The 16954-nt window shown below is 41.0% G+C and overlaps 1 protein-coding gene across 2 annotated transcripts in view; it reads left to right on the top strand.

The window, feature by feature from the left end:
• Nucleotides 1-16954, top strand: part of grik3 (glutamate ionotropic receptor kainate type subunit 3) — a 99083-nt gene that overhangs the window by 49548 nt on the left and 32581 nt on the right. For both annotated transcript variants that reach the window (XM_079343523.1, XM_079343522.1), the window contains exons 2-8: nucleotides 3812-3985; nucleotides 4123-4380; nucleotides 4485-4666; nucleotides 8338-8391; nucleotides 11258-11428; nucleotides 13405-13548; nucleotides 16548-16655. In XM_079343523.1, the coding sequence (XP_079199649.1) occupies nucleotides 3812-3985; nucleotides 4123-4380; nucleotides 4485-4666; nucleotides 8338-8391; nucleotides 11258-11428; nucleotides 13405-13548; nucleotides 16548-16655 (1091 nt within the window). The remainder of the gene's footprint in view (nucleotides 1-3811; nucleotides 3986-4122; nucleotides 4381-4484; nucleotides 4667-8337; nucleotides 8392-11257; nucleotides 11429-13404; nucleotides 13549-16547; nucleotides 16656-16954) is intronic.

Below are 16954 nucleotides of genomic sequence, written 5' to 3' on the forward strand. Positions count from 1 at the left end.
CTTGTAGCATCAACTGCCTCTGTGCCCTGTTAAGTATTTTTTATTTTTTTTCTTGTGGATCAGTGGAAGAGTAGGCCGTCTCTCAAGCGGAAGGTCGAGGGCTCGATCCCCAGCTTCTGCAGCCACATGTCCCATGTGTCCTTGGGCAAGATACTTAATCCCAAATTGCCCACGCTCCTTCTTTAGTGGCATGTGATTGTGTGTATGGGTTTAGTTAACAATGATGGGCACTCTACATAGCATCCACTGTGATATGCTGAGTAATAGCGCAGATGAGGAAAATCGGTATATGAATGCTTGGTGTGTCCTTCAGCAGTTGTATGCTGTTGTTCCACTTATTTTAACTCCAGTTGGTGGCTTTCAAATCATCCCTAAAGTGCTTTGCCTCCTCTTACCTGGCAGACTATAACATCCACAAGGCGCTCTTTTATATCTCGTCTTGAAAATGGGAGGGACCGAATGTAATGTTGCTCCTTAGACAGAACAAGCAGTATGTTAGGATGCCGGACACAGCCACATTACCGACACTGGGCGCTAGCTAATGTTAGCAGTAAGACTTACGAGCAGGGACAGACCCCGCCTCCTGCTGTATGTACCAATCAAGGTAGAGATAGTACACGAAAGAAAAAGGCAGCAGCAGGTTCATGAAACTGTCTCAATGTATATTCTTGACTTTAAGGCGCAGGTACAGAATGCTCGGGATGAGGACTAAAAGAGGCATTACACCCTTTGTACCACGCAGCATTCATCTGCTCTGATCATAGTATGAACTTGTCACGCTGCACTTTTTTGAACTTGTTACTTGAAATCCCTTACATATAATCATGTGAAGTTTAAGTGGTCCGGTTTAGTTTTCTTCAGTTTACAAGTGGACTGTTAAAATCAGTCTTTCCTCACAAGCATCAGTCTGTGGCTGTTGAAAGCAGCAAATCCAAAAGCCCTCAACGGACAAATTATGGAAACAGCTGCAATTAGTGGCTGATTTATATATTGTAGTAGGACCTCAGAGACTAATTAACGGCCTTTGTGTTCTTGTCTGTTGGAGACGTGCTAATTTGAAGCCTTTTGACTGAGATTCTGAAACGCATGCATCTCAATTTGCTTGGCCCACTGCATAAAAACAACATTTAGAGCAGTCGTTTCAAAGGCAACTTGTAAACATGTTCCTCCATTTTCCAATCTCTACATCATTAGAGTAATTTCTGCAGGATGCCAGGAGAGCTCCATATTTCAGGGAGTTGCGGGAGCTCTTGCACATTAAGCATGGCTGCTGTGCTCACGGCAGAAGTCTAAGAACGAAAAAGCAAATTATCCGCAGGATTTTCTTCCCAAGGAGCAGGTTCCCCCCTGTTTATTAAATTTGTTAAAGTGCTTCCGAGCAATGCACATTTTATCCTCTTAACAGTGAAATTACTATATACTCCAGCAATTACTTAATGTACTCTAATGAGATTTCCCCATGAAATGGAAGGATTCATTTATTTTAATGTGACGCATTCCACCGGGCGGTTTATGCATCACGTTCACTCGCAATCCAGGGAGGCTTTGAGTCATAAATAGTAAAATGAGTTCAGCTTCGAGAAATGCTGCTCTGCTCACAGCAACACAGACGTCTATGTGATTCTGTGATCCAGGCTGCAAGGCACAGGTGCTATTCCAAAAGTCTCTGAAACCAGGTATTCTCTGGGATTACTGCAAGAATATCAGGCTGGCAGGTGGTAGTGGTGGGCTAGGCCTAAAACCAAATGACACAACAAAACAACGAAGCATTTGATCTCTGTAATTAACATTTGACAAAATAAGTAGTTTGGATAGATTTTTTGAATATTTGCATTATACATTAATGCTGGAAAATAGATCATAGAGTGGGGGGGAAAGTGAACCTAATGCAACATTTTGTAAGAGTGTCAGTATCTGAAGAAGGAGTTCATCAATTCTCCTCAGACAAGATAAATCAATATTCTAGAGAAATGTATCAGGAGCTCCCATTTACTCACATAAAAGAGTGCATAGCTGTTAGTGTGCGAGCCCCATGTACGTACGTAGGCTTTAGTCCTGCAAGCGGGCAGCCCAGGTTCAAATCCGGCTTGTGAGCCCTTTCCTGCATGTCGTTCCCCGCTCTCTCTCATCCCGATTTCTGACTCTATCCACTGTCTTGTCTCTAAATAATTGCATAAAAAGCCCCACAATAAATCTTAAAAAACACAATAATTAAAGGCAGGATAGGTAATATTCTCCAGATACACTTTTTAAGATTTTGGTTGAAATTGTCTTCAGGTCCTCACAGTAATGAATAATTCATGTGCTTTGAAAAAGAAACAAAAAAAATCTGTCATCCGTAGCAGCTGTAAGCCTGGAAAAACTTAACCAACGTCGGCACTCGACCACGTTTTATAGACCAATCAAGCCTCTCTACCCCACGCATGCGTGAGCCCACATTCAAAGCATGAGCTGAAATCCGCTTCTGGACCAATGGCGCTAGTGGATGTAAGTGAGGCGCGTGGCTTTTGAGGGAGTACAGAGGGGATGGGGTGAGTGAATACAGAGAAGGAGAAGGAGAGGATGCTTCTTTCAAAATCATGCTAGTTTTTGAAAATTACCCACACTGCCTTTAATACACAGTATCAATCTGTCAAGCATCCACTTGTTGGAAGCTCAGGTTGGGAATGCAGGACTTCTGATATACTGATATCAATTTTAAGCTACCAAGACCATCACCAAGATATCCAGATGATAATTTTCTGGGACATAAAAAGCTGCCTTTGGAGGCACAGGAGAGATAGCACTTGCAATTTCAAAGGCTGAGTAGAGCCTAGGAAAGAAACAGGTGTCCATTATGGCTTTCGCACATCCAGAAAACTCTGAAAAAGCTCCTGATATTTCCTGGAGGAAGTGTATGTGTGGACGCAAACAGCCACATTTTCCTGCTGAATCCGTTGAAGGATATTCTCTGGAGAATTCAGCTAAGCCAATATAGGGGGGGAATGACGCTTACATACTGTAACTGGATTACTATGCTCTCCATGCATGTAAATTAACAGCTGTATTACGTTTTATATACGTTCTGTGTTATGTGGTTTGTTGCTGCATGTCGCAGTCTCCCTAATATGATCTCTATGTTTTCAGGAGTGTATATGTAAAAATGGCTCATAGAGTTGCTAGAGATGCAGTTATGTCTGATATATAGGGCCCAGTATGTCAACCCCTATACATTCGGCAAACTGAAGAGTTTCATTTCCCATGCTTGTTGATGGTCTGATACACATCAACATCTGAAGTGATCCTCAACTTGGATGTGCATATAGACATGTTTTGTAATTTCTCAGCTATAGTCCAACCTGCACAAAGCAGGACAAAAAAACCAAAAAACTTTCTTTTGTATGTTATGTAAAAGAAAAGAGCACAAGTCCAGTTATGTGATCCACCAATGTGCTTTTTCGGATGAAATAAAAGAACTTCTTAATGGAGACAAGGGCCTTAGATATTATGCTGCCCTGATGAAACAGGCAGACACACACATTTCACACATACACACACTCCATAAATCCATTATGGCTCCAGACTTCAAAGCTGATATTGGGTTTTTTTTTAGCATTCCCTGAAAATGGAGAGGGTTTCTGTGTTTGCTGAGTAAATTTAATACCTGGTGTAATGTGCACTGCTCCCTCATCCCTGCTCGTCCTAAGTGCAAACGCCTCTCAATATTTTCCCCCATTTATTCCTACCTGGAACTGTGTTTGTGTTTCTCCTTTGCGCTTGTGATTATGTTAGAATCCGACTGTCAGGGGCTTATGTCTCTTTTGTTTTTCAGGTGGGATCTTCGAACGAACAGATGGGCCTGTTTCGCTTGTTAGCGCTGAGGAGCTTGCCTTTAAATTTGCTGTCAATAACATAAACAGAAACAGGACTTTGTTGCCAAACACAACACTAACATATGACATACAGAGGATTAATATCTACGACAGTTTTGAGGCGTCAAAAAAAGGTGAGTGGCTTTTTTTTGTGTGTTTATTCAAGGGAGGAAGACGAGAATCTGGTCAGTCAAATACGACCAAATGTCTGTCGTGATTACTATTCTGTTATCTGTTCATTCCAAAGTCTCCTTCTCTTGCTCTTCTCCAGCTTGTGACCAGCTGTCTTTAGGTGTGGTTGCAATATTCGGGCCCTCACATAGCTCATCGTCAAATGCCGTGCAGTCCATCTGCAATGCATTGGAAGTGCCGCACATCCAGGTGCGGTGGAAACATCATCCCATGGACAACAGAGACAGCTTTTATGCCAATTTATACCCAGACTATTCTTCATTAAGCTATGCCATCTTAGACCTGGTGCAGTTTCTCAAATGGAAGACAGCCACTGTTGTATATGACGACAGCACAGGTATTATTTTTCTGCATGCCCTATAATACAGAACACATGTCGAAAAAAAAAAAAAAATCTCTCAAAAAGCCTTAACCACGTTTTGTGCTGTTACTCTTCTTTAGGTCTTATCAGACTTCAGGAACTGATCATGGCCCCATCCAGGTATAACATCCGGCTAAAGATCCGGCAGCTTCCTCTCGACACAGAGGACACGAGGCCCCTGCTCAAAGAAATGAAGAGGAGCCGCGAGTTTCGCATCATCTTCGACTGCAGCCACCAAATGGCTGCACAGATTCTCAAACAGGTGAGATCTACGGAGTGTTGCATCAACCCTTCCTCATGTCAAGCCTGTGCATGGGCAGACATCCGCACAGGTGATCCCCACAACAGTTGATTCTTATCAGATTTGTTGTGAATTATGGAGGCTTTGACTTGTGAGTAACTTGACAGTGAGAGGTGGGAGGAGAGACACAGCTGCCTGAGTGTCAGTTCTGATTAAGCAGCTGTGAATTTTTTATGTTTGACAGTGCAGGATTTGGACTTGTGCTACATGTGGAGAATCTGTTGGCGAGGGACAAGCTGTAGATGTCTTAAACGCTCTGGAGTCTGGGTGGCATTCTCTGGGTCCCTAGAACACATCAGTAATTCTGCAATCATAACAGACAAACAAAACACACGTTTTTTTATCCAACAAATTTATCTGGTTATCTCCTAACTCCAACTGGTTGGATTCAGTGTCTACGGAATCCTTTAAAAACAACTTGCTAAATCAGAGACTTCAAAAATTGGTCCTTTTATTGAACGCAATGGCTTTTCGAGTGAACGATGCCCTTTTGATCTTACAAACCAAATGTTGAAATACCATTTGAAACCGTTAGGGCCGTGCCAAGCAGTATAGCTAATAGTTAAAGATCCAACAAAGGAGATTTCTTTGGAAGATGGTGAGACTTTTTGAGGACAAAAAAGTATCAATAGTTGTATCATTTAAAATGTTCTTATCTTTTTTCAGACATACAGGAAGGATTACTGAGCCTTGAGGCGTGATGCATCGTTCTTTGTGATTCTTGGTTTATAGGATTTGGTGTATCTTGAATTTCCTGGTTTGATATTTAAAGAAAAAAAACAAAACGATGAAAAGCTGTTCCAAACATACCTTTAATTCTGTCTACGTTGTCTTAATACAGAACACACTTTTCCCCATTGCATTGTGGGCGACATTGACTCTAATATACATCCAACAAACAGATATGCTTGTTTCATTACCCAAACAGTACATTCATGCGTTTGATATAAATGATTGTCAGTGAACACAGAGCTGTCAGCTTGATACACAGAGCGCAGCTTGTGTAGGTGGTCTGATGCTCAGAGATGTCAGGAACAGGCTGGTGGATTCCCCCCCCCCCCCTTCAGTTTGCTGTCAGCTTCTGTTAACGTGTTTACTGAATGCATCATCTCCACCCAAGTTATTTAAATAACTCAAACTACTCCCAAGTTACTGAGATCCAAGGTGACATGTAGCTGCTCATGGCCACTCTGCACGACTCCCACCAAGGATTCAGTGTCCTCTGGAGAGACGACAAAAGAGATGGTTTTGAGACAGAAACACTTCAGACAGTCCCCTTATGTGACCGACGCAATTGATGTTACAGTACAATCCACTGATTATAAAAGAGGGAAGATAGGTAATGTGAATGATACCCCTCGCACAAAAAGTCATGATGCTTTTCTGAATGCAAAACAATTAGATACAATAGCATATGATGAGATAGGACACAATGGGATATGAAAGCAAAGGATAAAAAAAGGATACAATACGATATACTGTGTGTTCCTCTTGGTAAAATGTGTCTTGGACTCCAATGCTGCAAACATTGAGCTTTAGAATCAATCGATAAACACAACGTAAAGACCAATCTACATGTTAACACAAAAGCATATGCCATGAAAACCACAAACAACATTTTTGCACATCACGTTATATCTCAAAAGATCTGATTCAGTGGAATGTAGATGTGGGCTTGTCACAGAAATACATTTTTGTTGTTGGTCCACATCTTGATGCGATATCTACAAGGAATGTTTTGTGTGGATTTGATGTATAAAGGCATTTTTGACATAACTGGGACATATTACCAATATGTTGAATTTGATTTGGATTAGGACATCCACTGAGCTATACTGACATTTCTGTTTTATATGCTGTTTATTGCATCATTTAGGATTTGATCTGTTTGGGGCGGCAGCAGCTAAGTCAGTTGGAACTTGGGTTGAAAACTGGAGGGTTCAAGTCCCAATTGCAGTCGATAAATATGGAAGTTAATCGGTGCCAGGTCTCTGCTAGAGTACTGCCGAGGTGCCCTTAAGCAAGGCTCCCTGTGTAGCAGTGTGTAGCCCCACTCTGACAGCTCTCCACTAATGTCCACAGGTCCTGTTGGTGCATGTGTGTAATTCGAGCCTATGTTGATAAATGCAAGTCTCTCGATGATAGAGTGTAAACCAGATTTCTCTCAAGGATTTTAGAAAAAGACAACTGAACAATGCTCATCGCACCACTTGCTGCATCGAAAGCCAAAGTTCACTCAGTCATATGTTTGTACTCTCAAACCAGATGACTGACAGTTAAATACCTCAATTTTGAAGGGTAGGGGAATGACCTCTCTGTACAAACTTGTGTGATAGTCATCTAAATGTACTTTTACTGAGATGGTTGGCTGTTCCCTATGATTTAGCAGAAGTGTAACAAGCAACTAAAAATTACAGTAGACAATTAACAGACTGCTCCTTCTCCAGCTCAAGAAAAGGCCTATCCAGTCCTAGCAAAGGGGAGAAGAAATAAGAAGCATAACATATATAAATGTCATGTTCATGAAAAGAAAGATTTGGTGTGACTATTTTAAGTTTAATATCACCTCTGATGCTCTGTGTTACACCCTTGGAATATTCAATGTGTCATGCCATGTTTTGTGTGATATGTGCATCCTGTCTCCACTCTGACAATTTCACCTGCGTGTTGCATGCGTCAGTCAGGTTACATTCCCTCTGAGGGTGGACAGCAGAAAATAGGACACATGTCCCCGGAGTGTCACTGTATGTTTTGTCCTCATGTGTGATTTTTTCTTTTGTCATTTTATGCAGTGAGAATGCTACTGTGATGTGGGGAAACAGCATATGGAGGTTTATGAAGGACAGTTATTTTGACAGAAATACATCGCATCATAATGAAAATTTATCCTCAGCAGTCTTTTTTATTTTAACTAATGATATTCATCATTCCCCTGTTTTTATGTCCATTCTGTCCATTTGCATGGGAGTCACAGGTGCGTGTCATTTCCATATTATAAAGCACTCTTCAATGAAAAGTGCTTCACAACATGAGAGTTTTGAAATACAATTGGCATTCAAATGTTTGAAAATTAACAAAAGCTCCAGTCCACAATAAGAAATATGACACAAAGTTTCAATGTCGAGTATTTGACATATTGGAGGAATGTATTTGTCTCCACATGAGCGTTGCTTCTTATTTACATAACCTTGGCTTTTTTCCCCACAACAGATGGTACAATTTAATGGGAAACACAGCCGCCATAAGAATGTGCTTTTGAATGTAGAGCGAGCGAAACAAGTGGTGGTGATGGAGAGTGCGCACATGAGGCAAAGATTACCGAGCTCTTTTGATCGACGGCCCTTCTTCTCTGCTTGGATAACGTCATGTGCCCTGAAGCCATTGCAAACCATTTAAATGCATAGAAAAGCATCAAGTACTGTTGCTGTGTTGTAAGTCGGTGGACCACATATGGTAGAGAAATCCCAACAACGAAAGGAGAAACTCAATAGGCTCGTTAAAACCTGATACAAGGCATGTGTGCATCTCTTTAGCATTGTGTGCTCAGACTATGCTGTTGATTTTAAAATTACTTTTTGTCTCTTCGGCTTCTATTCATTCCCATCTTTCTCTGTGTCTCTGTATCTTTGCAGGCCCAGACCATGGGGATGATGACAGAGTATTACCACTATATCTTCACCACTCTGGTAATGTACTTTGCTTGTTAATGCAAATAGAGGCTCGTTTGTTCTCATCTCCCCACCGCTCGGGGTTTTTGATGAATAGTGGCTAATTGCCAATGGGCTTTGGATCCGGTCCATAATATCAATTTTGTTTGACAAGCTGGAGGCATAATAGAGTCCTCAGCTGGCTGTAGTAAACACACGGCTTCATCGTGAAGTCAACACAAGTCTTTGAGGTGGCAGCTTTAAAGACAGCTTGAGATTCAAAACTGAGGGTGACTTCCAAGTTTGAAAAAGACTTAAACTCCCCTGAGAGCTTTTAAATATACCAATGCCACCAAGGCGTGCAAATTGACTGTGTCACTCCTGGTCTACCGTCAAAGTGAGACTCTGTGGTGTTAGACAATGTTTTCTACAAGGAATTGTGATTGCTGGGTATCTTCTTTCTTACAATGAAGCTGTTTATTATGGACATACCAGTTTGAGAAACACATTTTAATGATGTCCTTTTTTTGGATAGTATATTAGTATACAGTTAAATTAAATGTGATATTCAGTATTTTGGAGAGAATTAGAAAAAAATAAAGAATAAAGGAAAAGCACTCCAACTGGAAAATGAGACCCATGAAACTAACCTCACATCACTCTGAAATTCAATTAAAGGTTTTTCATTGGAATGCATTAACGGCTGATTCCAAGTGAATAATTCCTGGCTCCATTCAGGTTTCATTTACATCAATAACAACCTGTCAAATATCCTCTGATGTTTCCCAATCAATGAAACAGGAAACACCACTTAGTTAAGTCTACTAAGTCAATTCCTTGAATTTCAGCACTCAAAGTTTTTGTTTGAGTGTCAGCCATGTTTACTGTAGCCCGGGTATGTTACAGTTTTACTCCCATCTTGAACATTTTCAGCTCCCACTCTGCCGAAATGATCTTCTCTGACTAACACAAGCAGGCCCAGCAGGGGGCCGCTGCTGCTCTTTACTGAGACATTCGCTATCTGGTGACAAACAGACTGAATGGGAGTGAATACCAGCATGATCTGTGCTGTTCCTTTCACTCTCTGTTATTGTCTGTGCTTCTGCCTCACTTGTGCACACACTCGCTGTCTCTCCGGACTCGGCCCGGTCTGTTGTGATAATGTGATATGACACCGAAGGTTCAGGCGTGATGTGTGTCATCTTTTCACGCTCAACAGCGTGGCAATGGCATTGGTTTGCCATGCTTCGTGTTTGTGTAGCATGTCTATTGCTTTAATGGAGAGAAAAACAAAATCCTTTACTCCCTTTCTTTGCCATCGGATGGAACAGAAAATATTTACTATAAGATCAACTTTATTTGACACAATTTTCTGCAACAACATTTTCCACATGATCACAGGATATCTGTATAGAATCAGAGTAGGGTATCTTTCTCACACTGCTGTCATATTGATAGACACACCATTAAAGAGATTACACCTGGCGGCTTGATTTGATCCAAAATGATGAATACTTGTGGGGTGTACAAGGCGATACAATTTCCTCTCGATGGAATCCACTGATGTCTGTGTTTTATCTTCCGAGGTGAGGTGAAATGCCGACTTATTAGAGCGTGAAAAGGCAACAGCCGAGTGGTGTGGGGTAATAACTTCCTTGTCCTTTGAAATGAGTCTGTCACAGCTCTCCGCCTCGCAGTAGCTATCTCTGAGCCACCTAAAGCTAAGAACTTTGTTGTGCTCACCTCCTACTGTACAAACCACTTCTGTATTCACTCAGCATGTTCTCAGGGTAAAGATTTCAGAGTAATGCCGTCGTAGGATTATGTTGATTTTACGTAATAGATGTGTGCACAAGGCAGTGCTGCGGAAAAAAAAAAGTGAACTTATAATTGGAACACGTCGCCTTGCTGACATCCCAAAAATGCCGTGATATAAATGAGGATGTCACAAAAGATGAATTATATCCGTACAAACAAATCTGTCCCAGTTAGTTTGTATTCTTAGCTTCAAAGCTTCGGAAAAACTTGTAACCCGTTCTAGTTTTTCCGAGCAATTTTTGAATGTCATGAAGAACAACAGAGATTTACTTTGATCTCTGTTCATAAAAGACAGTACTGTACTGCATTCTGGTGGGAAAGAGAAGAAAAAAAAAAGGGGGAGAGAGATCTCAGTGACTGGCGGCAACCATTCTTTAGTAAGTGTCTTACACGCTCTCATTCCCGCAGCACTAACCCCACAGGGTGCTAATGAAATATCTATGTTCATCCAAATGTCTTTTCCAAGCCCCCTGGCCCATTCCACCACGACATGTGTCAACATGTGACTTCACACTTCAGCTACAATGGCTGCCCTAGAAATTACAGCGGCTCAAATTGAATTGCTTTTTGCTTGGAAGTTGCCAAGGGAATGCAAGTGTTGAATTATTTATGCAATCCAACAGAACTGATCTTATTTTTTTCTCGTACTTACATTTTTCTTCCAAGCTACAAACAATAATTATAACATCCCAAAATAACACATTTGTGCCTATAAAGTTTCTTAAAGATAATTTAAAAAGACAAAATGCTCGGAGCTTGTACTTTGCATGGTTTAATTCATTATTGTGTAGGTACAAAAAAAGAAAACAATAACAATTTGTCAATTCTAAAAGGATTTGCCGGAAGAAAGCGACTCTGCCGCCTGAGCCTTTTATATGCATTCATTACCCAAACACTGCTGCAGACACAACACTTAAATCTCCTGATTTGACATTGAAAACTACTGCACCTCTCTGTGTTTTGACTCTATTCTGTCTGAATATTGTGCCAATCTGCGTCTCTGAGCAGAAAGAAAACAAATTACCGATCCTTACCGATGGCAGACTTAATGAGAATCCATTGTGTATTACTGTTGTCTCTCAAAAAGGACCTGATGGCCATTGACCTGGAACCATATCGCTTCTGTGGGGTCAACATGACCGGCTTCCGCATACTCAACGTGGATAATCCCCTGGTCGCATCCATCGTGGAGAAATGGTCGCTGGAGAGGCAGATACCTCCTAAACCGGGCTCAGGCCTGCTGGAGGGCATCATGACGGTATGTTTCATTACGTGTGTTGGACCCACTAAAGTAAGGATTCGCCAATGGGCAATCTGTCTCTCTGTTCTCATAATCACGACTTCTTCTAATGAAAGTGTTTTACCTTTAACATTAGTAATTATTTTCCCCTTACGTTGACCTCTTATCTTGCACTCCTCCAGCTTTTTACAAACCAAGTTATTCATGCTGTGGTTCATATATGAATTTAACATGAATATTTTATCAAGTATGACAGTGTAACAGTGTTAAGAGGTTAATCTCATACCTAAATATTTAATTGGCAAGATACATTTTGACCATTTGACCAGACAAGTGATGACCATTGGCACTTAATGAGTTGTTTCAGCCAGGGAAGTGAACATTTTGTAGACAAAACGCCTAAACGTTGTCACCCTCTATTTTGCACTGGAATAACTTGTTGATAACCAAATTATTCATATTTTTGCCAGTATACTAAAACTACTATGTAGCCACCTGCTATTTGCCTGGGCTGTAGCCATAGACTGGCATTAGTGCCGAGTTAATTAGCCTGCTCTCCCCTACCCGGATGTAAACAGGCACAGTCAACGGATAGTGTCTGGTTGGAGCAGTGCAGCTTGGCAGTATTTTGATCTAGAAAATGAAAATCAAGTTGTATGTGGGCTGTGTCAGGTTAACTGACCAGAGCAATATAACATCAAAAAAGATACAGTATATCTGAAATCAAGCTAATTGTGTGCTCAATGTCATTATATGAGCAAAATAAGCTGTGATCCCTGTGCATAAATCTGTGAAGAGAAGAAAAATTACACTTTAGAAAATTCCGAAGTCAGAAAGAATGCCTTGTTCTGGCATCTTGATGGGTCAGATATTGGCAAGAATAGCTCAGTCCTACAGGTGATCCATTATGCTTTCAATCGTACAGATGGGGATGATGTAATAGCTTGGAGAACATTCATTGAGCCATTTCACACCAATTATTCTTCCAACGAGCAACTCTCCCTAATCATTGTTTCTGACCAGGTGCATCCCTTTACAGCCAATCTGTTTCGAATGCATAGTTTGTTATGGATAATGCTTCACTGTCTCAATATGTTTCTCTGAAAATGATAGCTCCTCTGATTCACTCCAATGGTGCACACAGTCTACAAATTAAACCCAACATAGCCCATTTGATAAGACAGAGCCATGTGTTACAAGCAATAATCTAGACACTTCATTATGTCATAAAGAAACACTGAAGCATTGCTGACTCTATACTTTCGGGCTCTTCTGCAGGATTATTCATACTGTGTACTTGCGTTGCTAGAATTGTCAACAAATAAATGTAGAGTCAGAAATACATGCTCATCATTGCACAGGTGTTAATGGCTGATAAACAGTTTGCCAGAAATGGTCTCCTTTTATATCACTCTTACTTCAACAAATTGCTCGCTGGTGATGAAGGCCCAACATATGTTATAAATTCTGACCCAATATGATATAGGAGGTGCCTTTTTACTCTAATCTTTTGAATGCCAGATGTCTGCCAATGCTCCAGTCCAAATATTGATGATTTGAAATTATAAATATAACCAACCCCCCCATTTCATCTCTACATATAAATCAATGATGCAACACGTGCCATAAGTTAATTTACACTCACAGTTAGCAATTATGCTAATGTAAAAGCACAAGCTGACCGTAGACATCAACAGACCTTCTATACATAATAAATGAATTAAGAGGTTTTGAACACTGTAAACCAGTATAAAGATAGTTAATAAAAATGGCTGATTACACAGCCAGGTTATGTTACATTTAATTGATCTGGAATATGGTCTACTCTCTTTAGGTGCCAAAATCTAAAAAATCAAAAGTAAGCTGACTATTCCCAAAGAGCAATCTGAATGATCTGGGAAAATACTGGAACTGTCGGGAGGTTAGATTGATGGGGAAACGATGTGTGTATTTCCAAAGGCATCAGCTGAAATAATGCTCACCCCTTATTCCAGACAGATGCAGCTCTGACCTATGACGCGGTCCACATTGTGTCCGTCTCATACCAGCACGCTCCACAGATGACGGTGAACTCGCTGCAGTGTCACCGCCACAAACCGTGGAGATTCGGAGGACGCTTCATGAGCTTCATCAAAGAGGTGAAGGAGTACCTTTGGGCTGTCGCTATGGAATGGTATTAGGGCATATTGGGGGTGAACAACAACTCTAGGAGAGGAGTGAGGGTTGTGTGGGCGAGCAGGACTTAGATATTTACACAGCAAATCAATCATATCCACATAAAAAGCAAAGCAAGCCTTGATAGACACATCAAAGCAGCATTGTTGTCAGCTTGATAAAATCCCTGTTTTCGTAACCTATTTTCCAGAAAGCACGTACTGTAACCTTTTGAAAGAACAACTAGTGTAATCGGCTGTTATTTAATCTAACATGAGAGTCTGACAGTGTCTCAGAATACACAAACAAGGCTGAGAAAAAATGGCAGATAAAGGGTGTGCAGATATGCCTGTTTGTTTCTTTATCGTTCAAACAACAAAATGTTTTGTTTTCAGTAATAGATGTGGTTCAGAAATGTTAAAAATAGCTGGAATTCCATTTGTTTTCCCTACTATAATTACAACCCATTATTCTAAAATTAATATGTTGCCCTCCGAGATCTAATACACTCACACAGGCTTTGCCCTCTAACCATGTTCCCTCCTCTGTGGTAACTGCCCAATACATTTGCATATTCCCACAGAGCAATCTGAATGATGGTTGTGGGGGGGCTGTCCACATAAAAGGGCAGAACTAAACCTCTTTCCTTAACCACTTTTCATTAGCAGAATGGATGACAACTTCTCTTCTGTACCCTTGCCTTTGTCCAAAGGTTTTGTCCATGCTACGTTGCCATGGTTGACCATCTATGCAAACCTTTTGAGCATCATTTGGGACTAGTTCCAAGCTTGCCTTTGCCAAACTTGGATTAATTTTTTCGCAATATATTTTCTGAACAGATGGAGGACTTATATATAATAGTTCTAGATGCTAAATAAAGAAAGTCATCAATATTAAAAAATACAAGGCTAGGGTCAAAGTCAGATTAGGCTACCATTGTTGCTTGGTTTGCCACCTTCAAATGTCCCAAAAAAATAATCCCTTTATTATACTGTGCCATCGCTTGGCCAGCACAAGCTATAGGTTAGCAGGTTCCCTCACATACACGTCCATTGAAACTTAACCCAAGTGTATAGATAGTAAGGAGTGTACACATGTGGTCCATCAGGTTGATTGGAGAGAATCCAGGGTGACCCTAAATTCATTGTATAAGTGGCTATTCCCCTTCCTGTCTTGGGTACCAGAATGTGGTATAGGCTAACTGATGGTCTGACTTGCGGCCAAGTTTAGTGCCAAAGAGGGGCAGGATCTAAGTGCTAAAGGAGAAATAGTATAACCTTCTGTTCCCCCCCTTAAGCATCTGCTTTGAAAGAAAGCTTTAGTGAGGGGGAGGTTTGTAAAGGCCACAGCTTGCGGCTCCTCTGAGGGTTGTCTCCAGCAGGCAGTGTCTTTGTAAAAGAAAAGCCAGATTTTCTGGCACCAAACTTTTTTCATCCACTGTTAAAAGACAGCCCAAATAATAGGAGTCCAAACTACAGCCATGCTTGAACACTTTTCCTGTACTTGGAGACTTGAGCTACAGTGTCTAACCATTTATTTCTACTGACCAATCAACAAGACAAGACCTTATTACTGTATCCTCATCATGAGTGCACGGCCGTTTTAAATTATTTACTTCCTCTGAATCGTTTTCTGCAATCTGACAGTACATACTAAAAGTTTATCTGCTGTATACCCGTGTCTGTTATAACATTCATAAACTATTGTGAATGAGTTATGGCAACAACTTATTCACATGTGCCAGATGTGTACATACAGTACCATAACGACATATAGCATTCCAACGCAGTGCAAACAATGTCTACTGTGTGTGCGGGCCAGTCTAAAGAGTGAGCAACATGACCTATCTAACAAGCTATACCATTTGAATCTTGACTAAAGCCACTGAAATCTTATCACTTTGTCCTTATACAAACACACTGCGGTGTTCTGTTATACAAACACTTACTCAGGCCTGATTTACGCTCTCTCCAAGACAGGCGTCTGATATGTTCTGAAGGTCGAATCGGCCCTCTGGATGTGATGTGGCTCAGGCGTTTATGTCACTCTCTGAATTAAAGCTGTTTGAACATGCCACCCACCTCGGCGGCGATGGGCCAGATGGAATGAGGTGTGAGGGGGTTTGGAAGAGGAGAGCGCTTACAAATTTCTCCTTGAAGCTCCGATCTCCGCTGGCAAGCTTCAGGGGAGACAGATGCAAACTATAGCAAGTGAGGTTGTCTGGATTTTACATATCAGCTAGGTGCTGCAAAATGACACATAAGGATTGATTATGCCATTGAAACAAGACTTATTATAGAATAAGTGTCTTTATCTCACTGTGACTGTGCTATGTTGTACAAACACTTGATTAAACACTGTTTTCAATCATATAGAGTTCAGAAAAGTGAACACCATGAGTGCAAAAAAGCAGCTACCTACCATAATCAAAGTGGTGTGTCAAAAACTGCTCTGTGTTTGCTCACAAACAGGCCTGTAGAGGATGTGGCGGGGATCAGGGAATCATTAGAAGGGGCAGTTTTTGTTTTCGCCCCTCATGGGGAATATGGGGAATTAAACAAAAGTAGATGGTTGTTAATTAACTCCACAGCTGGGGGGGGGGATGCGTCAGAGGCGTTGAGATGTAAAATGTAATTTCAAAAAGAAAAAAAAAGGGGGGGGGGGGGGGGGGGGGGGTATGCATTTACTCTGAATTATTGAGGGCATTCAATCTGCAGCTATTGCTCTTTTGTTTATTCGCTTGTTATTTTAGTCACATTGTAATGTCTGCCGATGATAAATTCACTTATATGATAAAACGCTAACTAGAGACCCGACATTAACAAGATCAAGAAGCCCACAAAAACATTGTTTTCATTGCATGATTTGCACTGATTGGGTATCTCGTACGGGTTAGGCTCCTACTTTTCCAGAAAAGGTTCCTCACATTAAACGTAATCATTGTGTTTGAATAATATGAGTATACACATTTGTTGTCTTTCAGTCTCACTGGGATGGCTTGACAGGGAGACTGTCATTCAACAAGTCAACCGGCCTGCGCACAGACTTTGACCTGGACATCGTGAGTCTGAAAGAGGACGGACTTGAAAAGGTAACTTTTGCCTTCAGTTTCTTGGCTCCCTTTGTTTAGATGTAATATTAAAAGCAGTGTTGCTGTGCATCATGAAGCAGACACTCTGAACAGACACCATGAAAAGATTTTAATGCAGTATTGATTTCATAAAATAGGTTTTTCGGTGCCCCCCCACCCCCCGGATGCGGGACACATAATGCAAACTTGACAGTATCATTTACCTCCTAACAAGGAAGCAAATTGGCTGTTTCAACATAAGCATAAGTTAGTGGATCATAAAGCAAATTGGATTAGGGTACACATTAGGGTGTTAATTG

This window comes from Symphodus melops (assembly GCF_947650265.1).
Source record: "Symphodus melops genome assembly, chromosome: 5".
Lineage (NCBI taxonomy): Eukaryota > Metazoa > Chordata > Actinopteri > Labriformes > Labridae > Symphodus > Symphodus melops.